At 37.4% G+C, this 19,852-nt stretch overlaps 1 protein-coding gene across 1 annotated transcript in view; it reads right to left on the bottom strand.

Moving 5' to 3' along the window:
• LOC308063768 (sodium channel protein type 5 subunit alpha-like) overlaps window positions 1-19,852 on the bottom strand; it is a 67,068-nt gene that overhangs the window by 31,241 nt on the left and 15,975 nt on the right. The window contains exons 2-10 of the mRNA XM_080387152.1: window positions 19,675-19,803; window positions 18,202-18,287; window positions 17,002-17,130; window positions 12,642-12,730; window positions 10,240-10,544; window positions 8,888-9,055; window positions 7,413-7,607; window positions 5,695-5,886; window positions 100-202 (exon numbers count right to left, since the gene is read on the bottom strand). Of these exons, the coding sequence (XP_080243278.1) occupies window positions 100-202; window positions 5,695-5,886; window positions 7,413-7,607; window positions 8,888-9,055; window positions 10,240-10,544; window positions 12,642-12,730; window positions 17,002-17,130; window positions 18,202-18,287; window positions 19,675-19,803 (1,396 nt within the window). The remainder of the gene's footprint in view (window positions 1-99; window positions 203-5,694; window positions 5,887-7,412; window positions 7,608-8,887; window positions 9,056-10,239; window positions 10,545-12,641; window positions 12,731-17,001; window positions 17,131-18,201; window positions 18,288-19,674; window positions 19,804-19,852) is intronic.

The raw sequence follows: 19,852 nt of genomic DNA, 5'->3' as shown, positions 1-19,852 counted from the left end.
CCTAGTGACTTTAAAAATAATGCTAACTGTTCATGACATTTTGATCTCTGAGGTCAAGTTACACAACTGCCGTAGCAAAACCACTGAAGAATTACTTACGCAAATTATCTGTAATAACAGTGGCTGCACTCATTAACCTCTGTCTTCGAAAAGGATCATTAATAGAGTCCACCGACAATTCATAGGACAGCAGTATCTGCCTCTTTGGTTAGAGAGACAACAGAAGATAATATAACAAGGAATATGAAGAAATGGCAATATAAAAATTACATCCAGCATAACAAAAATATGCCTTTTTAAATACAAATGTTAATGAAGCCTCACCTTGCTGAAGGTATATAAAAGAAAACAATGCAACAATATCATATATTTTCCTTTGAAGGTAAAGGGCATTTCACCAAAACCAGTAATGTGTTTCAAGAGTTGTTTCCTTCTGAAAATATTTAACAATAATAATTCCATTATATAAAAAGTATAAAATCATTAACTGGGGAGCAAAGGAAAAAAAATAATTCCATCTTTCCAGTGACTGATAAAAAGAGCATACAAAAAGAACACTGACAATCACTTTGAATAAATTACTGACTATTAAATATGAATTATTGATGATTAATAAATAATAATTATTTATTAGTGATAGTTATTTAGTGAATAAAAATTATTGGTTTGCCCAGCCCTATTAAGCCTATCAAGATCTATGCTAATACTGAACTGCCTAAAACTAGGGATGGGACTACTTTGGGTTTCATTAGAGGTTGCAGAACGCTAAACTCAGTGTTGCTGATGTGCACTGAATAACAGACAAACCAACACCTGTATCTTCTGGAACACACTAAATTCTTACCAAAGATTCAGTTCATGACATATTAATACCCTCCCACACATTGTTTAAAGACTAAGTAAAACACCGGCTGCAAAGAATAAGTGAGACATTGAGGCAGAAAAAGAAGACTGAAGGTTCCAGTGTCGGGGGGGACAGAATTAGCACGACCCGTGACAGGGAGCTACTGACTGACCACATCCTGATGCATAACGTCTTGGTATTCCCTTTCAGCACAGCTTGATTTGTTTAATTTCCTTTTTGTGGGGAGGGTATATAAGTAAAGATATGTCAGATCATTACTTCAAACTTTTATGATAATATGAGTTTTATAAACACGTTCTATAAAACTGTTATTCAGGGAATTAAACGGATATCCTTGGCCTCAGGGGTTTAACAATAACTGTTGCTTTTTTGTGTCTCTGGTATTTTAATGACTTGAAAAGCTAAGTAAAATTTAGCTGATAGAACTGTCACAGAATAGACATATAAAATGAATTCATAATACAGTGCTAAAATGTTCGTAGAACCATAGAACGGTTTGGGTTGGAAAGGACCTTACAGACCATCTAGTTCCAACCCCCTGCCACAGGCAGGGACACCTGCCACCAGCCCAGGTGGCTCCCAGCCCCGTCCAGCCTGGCCTTGGGCACTGCCAGGGATGGGGCACCCACAGCTGCTCTGGGCAGCCTGGGCCAGCGCCTCACCACCCTCAGAGTGAAGAATTTCTTTCTTATACCTAAATATCTATTCATTTTCTACCTCTATTTTTTCAGAATCTAAAAGACTCAGTTAGACTATTCTAATCACATCCTAGTTATCGGTGTGACTTGTCCTTTCATTCCTTTCCGTCTTTGGTATCTCAGAGGAGAGAAACCTGGAAGAATTTGTGTATGAGCCTGACTAAAGTCCTCAGTCTTGTTGAAATTCATGTCTGTTCAGAAGCATTCAGAGTTAGTATTTTTAGAAAGACTAAGAGCATTCACCAACACTGAAGCAGTTACTGCTGCTCATCTATCTTTAGGTGAAGTAAATAACTGGTGATGAGAATCCTCTGACAAATTGGGATTTAAAATAGGGATATGTGCTAGAGAAATCATCCATTCCAGTTTTTATAGAACTAATTATGTCCTACCAAAATGCTTCTACTCAATATGCCTTTTTCTCTTTGACTTAGCATATTTAGCCTCCTTTTGTGATTAGAGCGTACGTTGCTTGAAGAGTTCTCAGTTGCAGCACAGCTAGTACTACTAGCAGTTACCATAACGTTAAACATACTGCCATTTTTGTTGCAGACTACAATTATTTGACTAATGGCAGAACTCCACACTGGAGCAGCTCACACTGCTTGCACCATGCTCTAGGCCTTCCCTTTTCTCTTTTGGTTTTTTTGGGTTTTTTTTTTTTTTGGTTGTTGTTGTTTTGTTGGTTTTTTTTTTTTTTTTGTGGTTTGGTGTTTTTTTTTTTTTAAGATGAAATATCAACATTTGTAGGACAAAGTGAGACCTGTGATGTAGGGGAGCAAGAGGAAGCGAGCGTACAGGTGCACTATGCACCTTGAAGAACCTTTATTTGACAAATAGCTGCTTCTGCTGTCAAATGATCATCTGTAAGCATGTGTAAGACAGAGTAATGTTACAACCAGAATCTCACACAGCCACAGTTACCTGGAGCCAGGTCTTGGAGTTTTTAATGCAGATAGTGTAGAGGCATCTGTTAGCAAGCACAGCAATACAAACTCTGCAGAACACACTCCTGAAAAGCAGGTTCCACTAAACATTTCTCTTACCAGCTTCTAATGCAAACTATTAGCCATTTCCAAAAGTTCCTATACTAGAGATATTCATAACTTTGCCATTCTCTGCACATACAGAGGAGAAGGGACCTTGGGAAGGGTCTGAAAATGTTATTGCTGAAACGTATCAGTACAGATTGCATTTGGCACCCCATCTGTGCAGATTTTGCACCCTTGGAGAAGTAAGGCCTACCAAATTTATCTCCTGGCTCAGTCATCTCTTGCAACACAGTCACAGACTTAGAAGAAAAAAATTAAATAATCAGCCATAAGAGGTGATTTTTATACTTACAGATGATATAACACCTTCTATGGAAAGACTTTTTTTTCCCCTCAATAGATATAATAATACACTACCATGGACTGTGACAGAGTGCTCCCTTTAAGCACAGAAGAACCAAAATAGGTCACAAAATGGTATAATATTCTTAACACAGCAGGAAACGTTAATGACACTTTATAAGAAGCAAATACTACACTAAAGATGATGACAAATGGCAGTTGCTGCCAAGTGGATGATTTTGACTCCTTCAGCTCAGACACATAATTTAATATAGCTAGGATCATGGAATTTAGAAGAAATTCTGACCATGCTGACTGCCAGAAGGAAAACCTAATCCACTTTAGCTAGGATGACATGGCTGATAAAAACACCCCTACAAGGACACTTTTCAAAAGGAAGTAAGTTGGACCATTACTCCTTTAGCTCTGTTACTGGAAAGTCTCCGTTTCCTCTGAGGTGGGTGGGAACAATTCTGATGTTCTCCCAAAAGCAAGAGAGAATCTGTCATGAGATGGAATAGATTATCATGATGGGGGTCACAGAAAATATGTTGGGAGACAGAGGGGTGACGGTTAATATCAAAATGAACAGTGTATGTTTTGGTGATGAGTTCCAGCTCTCCACATCTGGAGAGCCTGCTCAGTCACAGTAAATGATCACCAAAGAAATGGAAGGAGAAAACAAATCTGAGAGGGTGAAGGAAGACTGGTTTGAAATTCCAGACTGCATTATCAAAGGTGTGGCTGGGAACCAGGGTTTCAGTCAAAGTGTTATTTGGACACAAACAACTATTTTTGCACCATCTGTTCTTCCAGTGGACCTTGTTTGGTCTAAGTCACAAGCCTTTACTGGAGAATGGCTGTTCTGAACCACGGCATCGAAAGCTTTCTTTTTAGATATCATCGAAAATAACTCAGTAATATGGATAATTGCCTGAGAATTATTTTGGAAGATTCAGCTCAAAATGAAAATACCTAAAAATAGGCATTTAAATGTGGATGTCTACACAGAGCCAGAGAAAGACTGAAGTTGGGAAGGTCCTCTGCAAGTCCTCCCACTTCATTGCTCAAAGCAGGACAAACTTCAGCTGTAGGGCCTTTTCCAGCTACATTCTGAATCTCTCCAAAAATGAAGACCCAAAAATTTGTCTGGATGACCTGTTCTAATGTTTACCCTCTGTCACAGTGACTTCCTCCCCCTCCTTAACAAATAATCCAAATTTATCTTTTGCAGCTTGTTCCCTTTGATTTTCCGTTGTGCACCTGTAAGAAGATCTTGGCTCCTTCCTCTTTATACACTCCATTAGATACTAGTAGACAGCAATAATCAATTTCTTCCCTTTCCCTTTTCTCCTTCAGGCTGAACAAACCCAGCCTCTCCACTCCTCCTCACAAATCACGCGCTACAGCCCCGTAATCATCTTGGCAGCCTCCACTGGCTTTACATGATATTTCAAAATAATGTTTTACTGGAAAGCTCAAAACATAACACAATACCCCATGTGCAGTCACACACACAGTGGTCAGGTCAAGTGAAGATACACACATGGACTAAGCATTGAAAAGATAACAAATCTGTACTCTACATGGATGATGTACCATTGGTAACATGATAGTAAGGACTGTCCATGAGATACACAGTATTTTGCCAGTGTCAAAGGTACAATGAAAAAAACCACAAGATTAAGGAAAGTAAGAATTAAAAATCTTAATAGCAGTTTCTTAATGGATTTAGAAAAGTGATGAGCAGAAAAGCCAGAAGTCACTGTTGTAATCAAGGTGTGAAATAGCACATGTGGGATTCAGCCTAATATTCAGACAGCCATATTTAATTTGTCTATGTGCACATTATATATACAATTGTATAATACCATTAAAATTGATGCATATTTTTTTGACAAGTTTGATTCACTTAAACGTAAGTGTCGGAACCCATGTGAGATGCTCTGCTGAGACATTTGGTATCTGAGACATCCACAGTCTCTGACTAAAAAGACATGACACGTCTGTACCCCTCTGTAGAGAGGTGGGGACCAAGTAAGACACTCCAGAAAAACTCTAATGTTTCTAGGTATGAATTTGTGACCCAAAACATTAAATCTCCATTCTATTCAGGGAATTTAGAACCTAAATCACATGTAGACACCTGAAAACATAAACCTGGAGCACAATTCACTTGCCTAAATCTAGGAAATTAGTAACATTTGAGATACCATAATGTATTTGAGATATCCACACTATGCTGGAAGATGTGCCACAGATGTCAAAGATAACCAGGATATTCAACCTGTTGAAAAACATCTAAAATGGCACTAGATGATATGTTAGACAAGTGAATCACACCCTTAGCATCAGAAGTCTTCATACTGAAATAAATCCAACCCTAAATATTTAGGCCAGAGAATTAAATGTGTGTACAAAAAAAAAAGAGAAAGGTTAGGTCATTAGGGAAATTCCAAAGCTTACAGGATTTTGCATGTTTGTTTATGCAGCACAATAGAGACAGCAGCAGATCTTACCACAGCTGTAAATGCAGAGGTCTACAATGTGTCATAAGTATGCTACTGACAGCCACTTCGAACCTCCCTTTCAAGTCCATACACCGCTGTCTCCCTCTGGTTCCAAAATCTAACTTTCAGATTGCTTTACAAAACAAGTTAATCTAATGCATGCAAGAAGGAGAAAAAAGGGGAAGGAAAAAAAATAATAAAAAATTGCAAATAAAGAAAGCTTTTCTGCTCATCAAATTGTCATATCACATACAAGTCTAATGAATATATCTATTTTCAATACTTACAAGTTTCTTGTGGCAACGACCAGGCTGTGAATGAAATATATGCTCCTCTTTGTCATGATCACCTAAAATTAAGCTTTGGCTTGAAATAGGTTTTTCTTTCTTCAGCCCTTTTTCTTCTGAATTTTTCAAGTCATCAACTGACATTTCAGATCTGACATGTAAGGCCTTATTACTTTGTCCTGCAGCCAACATCTGTAAAACAAACAGCAAAAGGTCTGTCTGTTAATACAAGGCAAATGCAAGTGCATGGACTAGGATCACATGCATTTTAATTATTATGTTATCTGAATCCTTTGTACTAACAATTCCTATCTTTCAAACATTAAACTACTATATAAAGACAGGAGTACAAAATGCTATTCACAATACTGAAAGATAAAGCAGGGTTACTTATCAGCTACTGCAATTAAAGTCTGTCCTTGCCACTTTAGATACTTTATTTTGTATCTGAATTACAGAATATTATGGTGTATCCTTTTACACTCATTTTCTTGCTTTGGAAAGGACTTTGAGCTCAAAGACAACAGAAGACTAAAGGCTCAAAATAAATCCTACAATGTTAAACCTTTCGTAACTACTAATCCTGTTTAAAGAAAAATAGAAGGAAGAAAAGCCTAGGAAGGCTTGGCAAGCTGAAATTTCAGACAGAGAAACGTTACAGGCCTGTTGACAGCTGTAGAGGAGGAAATTGATAAACTGGTGATGTCTTTCACCTTAATGATAAAATTGGATAGTTGCTGGAGAATATTTTTATGTTCTCTTACAAGTCTGACTTTTCTGATTGTTAGCAGTAAATCAGAGGTATTTTTTATAAAAAGTTAGAAGATAACATGTTTTGCCAATAGTTTTCAATTTATCTTGCTGCTTCAGCTCAGAGCTTCACTTCTCAGAAATAAAATAAACACCAGGTGATCCCTGGTCCCGTACGAGCCAAGGAATGAATCTGGGCAATAATATGCAAAGAGGAAACGCTGTAGAAATCTGATGTGTGTCTATTAGCTCTCCAAACCAACAGCAAAGAAACTAACAGAGTCTCTGGATGCCTTTCCATATTAGTATGGAAGTGATGGAATTAGCCTGGCCAAAGACTATTTCTGCTCTTGGCAACTGGTGGAACTTCTGCAGGCAGTCACTCAAAAAGAGGCATGACAGCCCTTCAACAGCTGAGCACCGTGGCTCTCAGAAAGCTTGCATTTTTAATCAATCCTGAAATCTATCAGCATCACAACTTCCAGTCTCAGGGAACTGTAGAAAGGATAACTTTTCTTATGGATGCAGATCGATCCACTCATACTTCTTTCATCAGATTACACAGTAATAGCAAGAAGGAATATCCAGAGAAAGGAGATTTTGTACACAGCAATGGTGGTATTGCAAGAATGGGACAAACCACAAAGCACAGGCACCCACGTAATACCATAAAAAATGTATACTTGCCAGCAAGCTATTCCTATACAATTTCAGGTCTGCCAATCCTAAAACGTAATATGATTTAACTTGGACTCCTGCTGTTTGTATCACTTAAATGTTTGTATGTTTAAATATATATACATACATACACGTGCATTTATAAAGAGACAAGAGAGAAAGGGAAATTACGTGTGGGGAAGTATTGTATGAAGCACATGTTTAATTAAAAACCTGATTTCCCTATATTCACAAACAGAAGAAAACAAAAGGAGCCACGTATTACATATTATATAGAAAAATTTACAAACCTGTTCTTTCTCTAGAATTTGTTTGGCATCCTGAAGCAATTTTGCCTTTGCCTCTGTTTCAGCAAGAGTAGCTCTATTTTGCTCTTCATATGCCATAGTTACTACAGCCAAGATCAGGTTGAAGAGATAAAAAGAGCATAAAAAGATGACCCCCAGAAAAAATAACATGTAGTTCTTTCCAGATGTACGGATAGTCTGTGAGGAAAAGGTTGTAATAAATTCTTAACAAACTAACATTTACAATAGAATCTCAAACTAACTTTAAACAATTTAGTTTCCTATACAATACAAAAGGTCAACATACTGCACTGTTTTCATTAAACAACAGTAGATCTACCTCTGGTCTAAGTTACACAGAAGGTCTAGAAATACATCTAGGCAGGTGTTCCCCTGGACTTCCAGTAAAGAAATTTCAGCTCTTAAAAGCTTCTCTGTGATCATACAATGTTTTCTTTTTATGTAACAGACCATTAAATATTCATAATGATGTCATGTACTGCAGAGAACAATTAACAAAATCCATTCTTAAAATTATCTTTCAGCAAATCAGGCAAATGCTCATCAGAGTTTAAGTTGGGAGAAGAAACTTCAGCTGTAAAGAAATATACTGGTGACTACAGAAGAAATTAATAAAACTCAAGTAATAAGGATGAAAGCTAGGTTCTCCTAAACCATCACGAAAGATGCTCTAATTAGAGAATCAGAGGCAATACTGAGACTGATTGCCTTTTTTTTTTTTTTTTAATGGCAGCAGAGGAGATGGCTCAAAATTAAGCTGTCAGACGTTAAAAAATAAAACCCACTTGACCTCCAAATGGCAAAAGATATATGCATTTAAAAGAAAAACGCTCAGTTAATAAAGGCTGCTGGAAAAATATTTAAAGTGGACCATATGAAAGTTATAGAACAAGGCAGAGAATAATTCTCTTCTAGCAAAGGCACTGCATAGATGTAAGGGATTCAGAGAATTCTCTACATGCAATTTTTCTATCATTTTTGTCAAAAAGGGGAATTTAGAAATTACATTCAGCTCTCTGAATCAAAACATAAAGGGTCCAAATATTTTAGTACCAGTTGTTCAAAAATTATCTGAAATTAAAGTGTGTATGTTGAGCCAAAAAGTTTGGTGAGGATTCAGGACATAAAAGGAAGAGAAACAGAGTATGTAACAAGTCCTGCAGCAGGGAGCTCACTAGCCCGATCTACTATACACCCCGATCCTTTGGTAGTTATGTATTAACATTTAACTATTAGTCACTGACACAAGTGTGTTCTCCAACAAGACTATGAGCATTCACAGCAGGATTGCTCCCATCCAATGTCACTTGCTGAAGTTCTTACAACTTAGTCCCTTGAAGCCACTTCCTTAATATTTATGTTGCTTTTAAAATAAATTTGGTGTCAGTGATGTTAAAACAGATGCAAGTTTTTCTAGTGGACATAAAGTCATTCTAGCAGGTCATAAAAGCACCTACTTGTCTGTAGAGACGCTCCCAGTAATCCTGTGTCATCAGACGGAATACAGAAAGGAAGGCCCAGCCAAAATGATCAAAACTTGTATAACCAAAGTCAGGATTCTTCCCAACATTCTGGCAGCTATAGTTTTCTGGGCACTCATTTCTAACCACAAAAGAAATGTTAAACAGTATTTACTTGCAGTATTAGATTGCACCTTAAAGCATCTGGTACACAACATCAAATACACAAATTTGTTCAGTTTATCTGAGAGTCCATTTTATTATTCCCCAATATAATTCTGCCAGAAGGGCTGACTTAGAACAGACATTTATCTAGCCAAATAAACTAGACAGAAACTCTAGTCCTGTCCAGTTTCTGAACAGACAGAAACTCTCCACTGATGTATGATAGGTGCAAAAAAATACATAGAGAGGGGAAAACCAAAAAATATATTTCCTTTTAAATAATTCATCAAGGTGAGGGGAGTTTATTAATATCTCAGAACTCTTTACTGTTCTTATTTGAAATTTTATTTGTTCCCCTCCTCCTTTATATCATTCTACATTACCATTATATTACCAGCAGTTAGTAACAAAGCACATGCATAATTGCTTGCATCCTAGTACTTTGTTCTTTGTCTAATGTGAAATATCTGGGTTTATATTTAATAACCTCCATTCCACTCTCCTGAAAAATCATCACCATTCCTTTAGGCCAAAAATAAAGACACAGTACATCTGGAGGTAAAAATAAGGAAGTACCAAAACTGTTTTGTTCACTTACTTAGGATGTGAACTGAACCCACAGAGCAGTATTTCAGAAGATTTATTCATTCTGTAGCAGATATCTAATAAAAATAATTAAGGAATCATAAAATCAGAAGCTGTCAGTTCCTACAGTACTCTGACAGTAAACCATACATTACTGCACTTTAAAAAACACTCTGAATGGACCAAATCTCTGTGAAAGACTCCTTTCACAACAAAGGGCATATAGGGCTGTTTCTCAGCAGATCTGTCCCTATGGCAATTAAAAAAAAAATAATAATCATTAACTGCACAACTCACAATGTAAGATTGTATTTGATCTCCGGTAAAAATAAGAATCTCTGTGAGAAGCAGGCAAAGTCCCTGAATGATACAGATTTAGTGATGAAAAAAAAAATAATTCTCTGTGTAGTACCCCTAAAATTAGGATCCCCGTGCAATGTACATAGGTAAAGAAGAAAATGCTTATAAAAAAATCCATCTTTTCTATCCCACAGACTGCTAATCTTCCTCCAAATCTAAGATTTACTAATCTCACATTCAGTTGTCCCAGAGATTTCATATTACTACTTGTATGAATGGAAGGATATACTGTCTTATGAGAAATACATAAAACTATATTTTAACATTTCTGTGAAAAAACAAGACACACATTGGAAGATACACAGATTATATAAAGGGAGAAAAGAATAAAATTTACCTTCATCATTTGGTACATATATCTTGGCATCCTTACATAATGTGTCATTGTATGTAGCATTAGTGAGGACACATTTGAATTGTAAGTTGCCCATAAAGAGCTGGAGGCCTATTAGAGCAAATACACTCAAGCAAAAAACAGTCAAGATCAACACATCAGTAAGTTTCTTAACAGATTCAATAAGTGAATTTACGATGACTTTCAGACCTAGAAAAACAAGATTCAATAATATACAAAATAAGAAGAGGAATACAGTAGCGTTCCCATATAGCAATATACAACAGTTTCAAGTATGTTAAAAACAATCAGTGTAAAGGGTTTTGTAACGTTTTGTAACTTTTTGTAACTTTAAAGTAATAAATGAGGTAAAAAAAAGCATAGGAATGAGTAAAGTATTTTTACTTAAATTTTCTAATCATAACTTATTTGGCTGTTACTTCCTCCTAACACTAATTTTTCTGACTTTTAAATTCTAAATTAAGACGGCATCTAAGCAACTTACAAACTTTAATGAATATGGACTGATTTCTGTGCTTGATTAACATTAAACAAGTACTTCACATTGTGCCAAATACACATTACAGTGAAGGATAGCTTCTGCTGACCTCAGGGAATTTGTTCTTAGAAGATAATGCCTTAATATGTCACCAGTTTAAAAGCAAAAGAACGTCTGACACTGGGAAGGGAACAAATACATGTTGGGGACCGCCCAGCTGGAAGGCAGCCCGGCAGAAAAGGACCTAGGGGTCCTGCTGGGCGCCAAGTTGAACACGAGCCAGCAGTGTGCCCTTGCCACAAAGAATGGTGGCCTGGGCTGCATCAAGCAAAGCATCGAGGGACGTGACCATTCCCCTCTACTCAGTACTGGAGAAATCAACACCTGGAGTACTGGGTCTAGTTCTGGGCTCCCCAGTACAAGACATGCACATACTGGAGAAAGTCCAGCAAAGGGCCATAAGGATGAGGAAGGGACTGGAGCACCTCTCCCATGAGGAAAGGCTGAGAGAACTGGAACTGTTCAGCCTGGAGAAGAGAAGGCCCAGGGGTATCTCATCAGTGATACAAGTCTCTGAAGGGAGGGTGCAAAGCAGATGGAGTCAGGCTGATCTCAGTGATGCCCAATGACAGGACCAGACGCCATGGACACAAACTGAAACCCCGGTCGTTCCCTCTGAACATCAGGAAACACTTTTCTACTGCGAGGGTAATTAACTGAGCACTGGTGCAGGTTGTCCAGGAGGTTGTGGAATCTCGGTTCTTGAAGATATTCCAAAGGTGTCTGGACATGGTCCTGGGCAACCAGCTCTCAGTGGCCCTGCCTGAGCTCAGGGGCTGGACCAGATGATCTCCAAAGGTCCCTTCTAATCTCAGCCATTCTATGAGTCCATGAAAATGGGTTATAAATAAACTGAAGACCAGTATTTTGGCAGAACAATTGAATTTGAAATATGACACAGGCAGAGAGTGATATCCAGGATTTTTCTAGAAGTCTTACATAAGAAAAATGTAAAATTACATTTAATCTCTGTTCTCCATGGTGAATATGAAAACTTTTGATGGGTGGCTTTGACATTTAAAAAATAAACACTTCCTATGTTTAATTCTCATTATAATTCCATAGCAAAATCAAAAATATGTTTGTAATTACACAGAAATTATAAAGTTAATACGTATATTATGACAATGGGATGTATAGTCATTTATACTTTTGAAAATGGGTTTTTGCTGTTAGGCTCTAAAATCCATACTTTGGTATCCTAATTAGTGGCACAACTTACAAAAATATCGGACAGCATATGCAAAATACTATTGAAAGTATTATGCTCTATCTAGATAGTGGCTGTGATCAGTTCAAAACCAAAGGAAATTGAAATATTGCAAAGTTAGCATACTGGGAAATAAACCATGGAAGTTTAAGCTAATGAATTAGAACATGAACCAGAAATATGGTGGTATAGCCACATTATGTTAAGACAACATATTGAATAGGGCACTGCTCAGGAAATACAAAAGTAAAAAGATAAAGGCACTGAGCTAAGTAAAACTGAACATTAGTGATGTGAGAGAAAAAGCAGAAAATAAAAAAAAATTGGCCTGTGTCAAAATCATTTTGGGCAAAGATTATAAAAATAATTTCTTAGGATGCTGCTGAGAGTTGCTACAGGCTGCAAAACAGTCACACCTTGGGGTCCAGTTAACAGTCACAGAAAGTGACCAGAAAACTGAAGACAATAACAGGAGAGGAATTAGAAATAGCACACAGCTGGAGCAGAGAGGAAGTTAGTAAGATGTGTTGTTCCTTACCTGGTATTACTGAAATAGCTTTCAAAGTCCTGAGTACTCTGAAAGATCGAAGACTTGAAACTTTACTTGGAGTAAACATAGTAGCATACCTATAAAAAAACCCACAAAACTATACCTATAAAAAAATAAAATGATTGACAAAGATCTAGCTTTTCAGAGCATATGCACATTAAGCACACAGTAATGAATAAGTTACAGAAAATAAATATGTCCCAAGGTAGATGTCTAAAGTTAGGAACCCAAGCCCATTTCTAGGTATTGATATAAAATATCGAGACTTTTGAACAGTGCCTCTGAAAAGAAACATAGCAAATTTTTACTTAGCGTGGATTTGGATGCTTAACTTTTGATGTGTTTATCCATCAAAATGTCAAATAAATATAAAATCTTCAGTGTCATACTCACACCCTCCTATAATGAGGCTAATCTGACTTAAACACCACACGGAAGTATATGTTGCAGCTATCTCAAAACTACGCAATATATACTTTGGAAGGGAGTTGAGCAAAACTAAGTTTACAATACATTAATTCTGTACCACATGGCTGCCTTTCTAACTTTAACAGTCAGCTAAGAACTTGAGTATTGAAACTAGTTTCAATTTAATCATTTCAATAATCTAAAATTTTCAGAAAATTACTATTTTACAAGTTGCATTTACAAGTTCTACGCAGCACTTTAAAACGTTACTCCGTACTTTGTGAGATTTCTTTCATGTCAGAAAGGACATCAGTTGTGACTCATCTTATGACAAGTTCATAACTGGTAACACAATTCCCCGAAATAAAAAATCAGAGCCTGAGAAACATTGGTTTGAAAGGACCTCTGGAGGTGATCTAGGCAACTTCCCACTCAAAGCATTACTTTCATGGACAATAAATCAGAACACTGTGACTTTGCCTAGACTGTAAGATTAAATAATTCTCAAGTACCTTAAATAATAATTGCACTTGAGTTACATATTGAGTTAAATCCCAAATACTTTTATTTGTTGCAAGATAGGACCCAAAAAACTAGGAAATACTCTATTGCAAAGTGCTTCTATCTGCTTGAACACAAATTAATTAGGAGTATGGGTAGGAAAGTCGGACCATAAAATGAAATTGTTCATAGAGCTGCTGGACTACTTGATAGCTGCTGATGATCAGCAATGCATAAGCTCCTCAGTGGTTTATAGATTACCAATACGAATACTCTGTTCATATGTGTATATACATGTGTGATGACGTGCGAGTACGTAGCCTACTATTCACAAATAAGGACAAACCAGCTGGGGGTATGGCAGTCGCTGGCAGCCTTTGCTGCAGAGCTCATGAGATGGTGGAGTTTAAGACCTTGAGAGAAGTAAGCAAGATGAAGAGTAGAATAAAAATCCTGGACTTTAGGACAGCAGATTTCACTGTGTTCAGGGATCTCAAACTGCGCCAAAGGGAAAAGTGGCCCCCAGAACGGCTGATTTTCACGGGGATTTTCTCCAAAGCACGGGAACATTGCACACCACTCTGTAGAAAGTCAAGCAGATGCGGCAGAAAACCAGTTTGTCTGTACAGGGAGCTCCTGACTAACCTCATATTCAAAAAGGAAGAGTGCAGAAGGTTGAAGCAGGGAGAGCTCTGGGAAGGGACGCTAAGACATGGCCAGGCATGCTGGGATGAAGCAAAAAAAGACGAAGTGCAGCTGAAGCTGAGCCTGGCAAGGGATGTGAAGGGCAAAAGAAGGGCTACTTTAAGTCCATCAGCAGTGAAAAGATGGCTGAGGAACCTGTAGGCCTGTTGTTCAAGGAGGCAGGGAACCTAGTGACAAAGGACATGCAAAACCTGAAATTACTCAACACTGCCTTGATTTGGTCTTTACCAGTGGGGTTTGCTCTCAGGCCTCCCAGGTCCCTGAGTCTCGTGTCTAAACCTGTGGAAGTGAGATACTGTCCATGCGTCTGTGTGCTGCGATCGAAGGGATACAGTCCAGCTGGCACCTGGTTACTAGTGGCATCTCTCATGGGTCAGTCCCGGGACCAATATTGTTTAACAATTTCATTAACATCCTGAAGAATGGACTAGAGTTTGCCTTCGGCAAGTTCCCAACTACAGAACTCCAGGGAGGCAGAGGGGGGAGCAGTCAGTGCAGGGTGGGAAAGATGCTCTGCAGGGTGAGCTTGACGGACTGGAGTTAGCGGCTGTATAAACCTCATGAAGGAGGTTTATAAACTGTATAAACAGTTAGTGGCTGTATAAACCTCATACAGCAAAATCAAAGGCAAAGTCTTGCCCCTGAATCAGCATTACCACAAGCAGGAGCTGAGGGCAGACTGGAAGGAGGAGCTTTGCAGAAAAGGACCTGGGGTCAGGGCAGACAAATTGAAGATGAAGGAGCTGAGCACCCTTGTGACACAGCACACCTATCACACATTGAGCTAGGTTAGCACAAGTCTAGCTCCTGTGTTGAGGAGTCTAGCTCATACACTGAAGGAAGTGATCTCTGACACTGAATCTGGAGTATTGTGTCCAGCTTTGGGGTCTCTAAGGCAACAAAGACATTTTACATACTGCAGCAGGTCCAAGCCAGGGCTCTAAGGTGGGCAGTAAGACAATTAGATGGTTAAATTGTTAGGCTGGATTGGATTTGTTGAGTCTGAAGAAGAGCAGGCATCTTACTGCTTGCTGTCTTTAGCTGCCCAGTGTGGGGGCTTAGAGAAGGTGGAGCCAGGCTGTTCTTGGAAGCTCACCATGAAAGGATGAGAGGTAGCAGACATAAGCTGCTACACGAGACATTTCAATTAGAAATTTGGGAGGAAAAAAACCCACAACGTGGTTGGAATGGGTTGCTCAGAGAAACTGTTGAATCTCCATGCTTAGAAAAGCTCAGAATTTACCTGGATGAGGTCCTGAGCAACCTCATCTAAATTAGTCCTGCTTTTAGCATGGATGTGGACCACATGATCTCCAGAGGTCTCTTCCAATTTACGTCACTCTACACTTCTAATAAATTAAAACATGACAACTGAACACTATTCAGAAATGCTAAATGACAGATTTGTTTTGAAAGAGACTGAGACTTATGGGCATAAGTGAATCTGTTCGCTGCTTCAAGCAAGACTATTCTGCTTTCAAGATGAATATTCTGTATTTAAGATGCACAGTCTAACTTGGTTTCTTCCTCATTTCTTGTCCGCCTAGCTACTTGGCTTTGATATGAATTTAGAATTGACCACAGCAGTGATCCATCTGGTCTAATACTGTGTTTTCAAGAACAACCTAGAACAGAGGCTTACAGGAGAGTTTAGAATCAAGGCAGTGATGTTTTGCTGGATTAATTCTTCCAGGAAATTTATAGCTCAGGGACTTCTTGAACAAGAGTATCTTTGCGTTAAAAATAACCCTAAATGTGTTTTCATCCAGGTTTTTGTCCGGAAGCCTTCTGAATGCGACTAAGTTGTTTGCATCCACAGTCTCCTACGGGAATATGCCTACACATAGTGTGAAAAAATACTCCCTTCTTTTTTATTGCCATCTGAAAACTTCATTTGGTGCCTTCAGCTCTTGTTGTAGGATAAAAAAATAAATTATTTATTATCTTTTTGGCTCTGTGCCACTGAATTCAACCATGTTCCTGCTCTGTATTTTTTTCGTGAGAGTTCTCCATTTATTTTCTTATTATGTGGAACACAAGTTATACATCTTTTCTGCACCTTTTTTAATTGTCATCTTTTGAGATGTCAGGAGTAAAACTGTGTGTAGTCTGAAGAAAAATACAGGCCACACAGTGAAATAACAATGTGTTCTACTTTTTTATTTCTTACCCATAATGTCCTCATTATCTATTTCCTTCTCTGACCATGATTGCACACTGGAGTGGTGTTTTCACAAGATTGTATATTTTAACTCCAGCATCATCTTCCCAACAAAAGAAATCTATTTCAGAGCCCATAACTGTGTATGTAAAGTCAGGTCTGTTTTTCCTCAAGCATTACTTTACATTCTTGGGATTTCATCTGTTATTTATCACCATCTCATTCAACACTTTGTGACCCACTTTGGATCCTTCTCAAATGAGTTTCATCTGATCCAGAGAACAACTGAGACAATATAAAAAGGCATATTTAGTTTTGGCTGTACACACAATTGTCTCTTAACAAAATTTAAATCGAGAACAATCACATAGTTCTAAGATGACCTTTGCCTTTAGGTCTTGCTTTAAGGTCTATGACTATTTTTCTCTTTGCACATATGCAAAGGTGACTCAACTACGGTAACTCTTAAGCAGGTAGGATGCCAACCACTCTAAAGAACTTCAGCAATATCAAATAGCATTTTATCTGCATGTTTGTCTCCTGAATGTAAAACAACAAATGAGTTTTACTTACGTGACGATAATAGCAACAAGATCCAAGCAGTTCCATGGATCTCGAAGAAAGGTAAACTCATTGCAAACAAATCCTCTTGCTAATATTTTTATCAGTATTTCACCAGTATATATGGCAGTAAAAAGGTGTCTGAGAAAGAAAGTGTGTATTAAAGTTATAGATATAAAAATATTAATTAGATTGAGACACATTCAGGCATGCTTTTACCTTTTCTACGATTTAATCACTGGATGGAAATTAAAGTAGAAAATGTGAAGTAAAATAGGACAGGTTACATTACTTTCAAAACATCATGAGTATAAGAAGATGCTTTCCTGAATTTTAGTAAGATTTCCATGTAATACTATAATCACAAATGTTCACATAAGCATACCATACTATTTCTGGATGAAGGATAGCTCACATTTTGCTATGAAAAAATTTTAGGACTGCGTTTATGCTTTAAAGCAGGCTGGAAAATTTCAAAACCTCAGTGTTTTGGCAGAACAATAACAACAAAGCCTTATTTTAGCCTGTAAATTTTGCACATCTTACACAATTATTCCAACAAATACCCTATAACTGAAAGAAATTCTACATAAAATTCAGCTATCATTATCACCATCTTAGCCCAAAATAAGAGTAATTAAAATCATAAAACCTTTGAGGCTCCAGGCACATTTTCCAGATTTAATTCTAGAACATGAACTGAAGTTACACTGGATACAGTGCACAATTATGACAGGTAACAAGACTTCATAAATAGATGGCTTCCTAATGTGAACAACTGAAATAGGGCTATCCCCAGAAAACAGTAACAAAGAACGGAAGGAGTATTTATCCCTTTAGACCTTTTGCATGAGCTGGCCATACTAGACATTCAGGTTATTGCCTTAGAATGAGAAATAAATATTTAAATTAGAGTCCTGCTGCACAGTCTCTCCAAAAGGCTTAATCCTTAAAAGGAAAAATGGGGCAGCCTTCTATGTTACACCAGATGGCAAAATTAGCCAACGTAGAGAAAAGGGCAGATGGTGTTAGCTGCTAAGAAAAAGCACTGAAGCTCCACAGAAGAATGTGTGATATAGTAATTCTGAATCTTCACCAGAGGTCTGGCTAGGAATTTTCAAGCCCCAGAATTAGATCACACATTTAGATTTTTCAGCCCAGCGTGTTAGTAGCCTTAGACAAAGAGTGAACAATAGCAACTGAGATACTTACTCAGCCCAGCTGAGTTCTTCTGGAAGCTTATTTACAGCTATGGAAACACAATTAAGTATCACAGTACATGTAATAAAGCCAAAAAACCATGTGAATAATAAGTTAAGGAAAAAGTGCTGCATTATAAAACAAAGAACTTCAGAAAATTTGCTGATTTACACACAACCCCCCCTAAAGATATTCAAATAATTACTTTGGTTTTGAATATGCTCAGAACTTCTCATGTGTTTTCCAAAGAAAGTGATGTCAGATCAAACTTCTGCTCAGTTAAGTGAACTTCATGATTTAAAAATAACAACGAATTATCTGCATTTGGAGAGCATTTTCAAAGTCAGGACATTAGTGGGACATAATATATTTGACAGAAGAGATGAGGAACATAAAGGTAACTGAAAAAAATCTGAGTACTCTGCTGTCTACTATTATTTGAAACTTCAGAAGCCTCAATTTCCTCCTAGCAAGAGCACGGAATAAAAAGAAATGGGCCACAACCCCATAATACCTAGCGTTTTTAAGCCTAGGAAAACCAGATGAAAAAGTTTAATTATCAATTACCAGTGTTCTTTGACACTGGGAGTCCATATATGTTTACAAGAGATACCTATGCTGTGCCATAACTTCAGAAAGCTTTCTCATTTTATGTGGCAGGTGATGAAAACATACATAAGAAAAAACATCCTTTCATGAAAGTTCACTTATCACCTAAAAAAAGTGGTGGCTTTTTCTTAAAACAAACACTGGCCTTAAATATAGGGTTTATATGAAACTGAGCTGCAGCAAATCTAGCAATTTCTAATAGCATGAATATGCATGCAAGTCAGCCGTAAGTTCCCATAAAAGGACCTATTTCTAAAAATTAATAATTCCAGATGAAAACAGATGTTTGCCAGAAGGAGCAGAAGCTACTCAGCATATGGTTTTGCACCTGCGATCCTCCACATTCTTACATTCTCCAAACCATGTTTGTATTTTTGAAAAAAATATAAAAAATGAGTGCTTCTTAGAAGCTTCTATACTTGACTGTGAAATATATTTCTTAGGATAACACCAGACTCTTTCAGCAAAGCATTGCTGTAAATCACATCCTTCATATTTTAATAACTAGGCATTCACTGTTTTGATTGGGGTTTTTTGTTGGGTTGGTTTTGGTGGTTTTTTGTTTTTTTTTTAATTTAAGCTTGTCATCACAGTAGAGATTTAGAAAAACTTCTGGAAAAGGGCTAAAATAACATATGGTAGCTACAAATGCTATTTCATAACAGTATCTGCAAATCTGACTTTAAATATAAGCTTTTTTTGACATTTTTACTTGAACCAACACCATGTAAATAACTGTTGTAAAACAAGATTCCATATAACTTTTTAAAAATCTGTCACAGCCACGTGAGCTTACATTTACGTTAATATGAACAGAAGAACAGAACAGTAGAAAATCGTACAGTGTATTTTAAAACTGAAATAGGGGAAACCAACAAAAGGATATGAATGGGTCATAATTTTAATTGCTGCTTTTCTGAGTGGATTAAAAGGACCAACTATACACAAGGCAGGTGTCGCAGTGAACCGGAAAATAGTCCTCCTTTTATTTATCACCATAAAAGTCTATAAAAGAAAGATTCATGGTATATGAAATATTTCAATAGAACAAAAT

The sequence above is a fragment of the Falco punctatus genome (assembly GCF_963210335.1).
Source record: "Falco punctatus genome assembly, chromosome: 4".
NCBI classification, from domain to species: domain Eukaryota; kingdom Metazoa; phylum Chordata; class Aves; order Falconiformes; family Falconidae; genus Falco; species Falco punctatus.
This window is presented reverse-complemented; position numbering and strand designations above follow the sequence as displayed.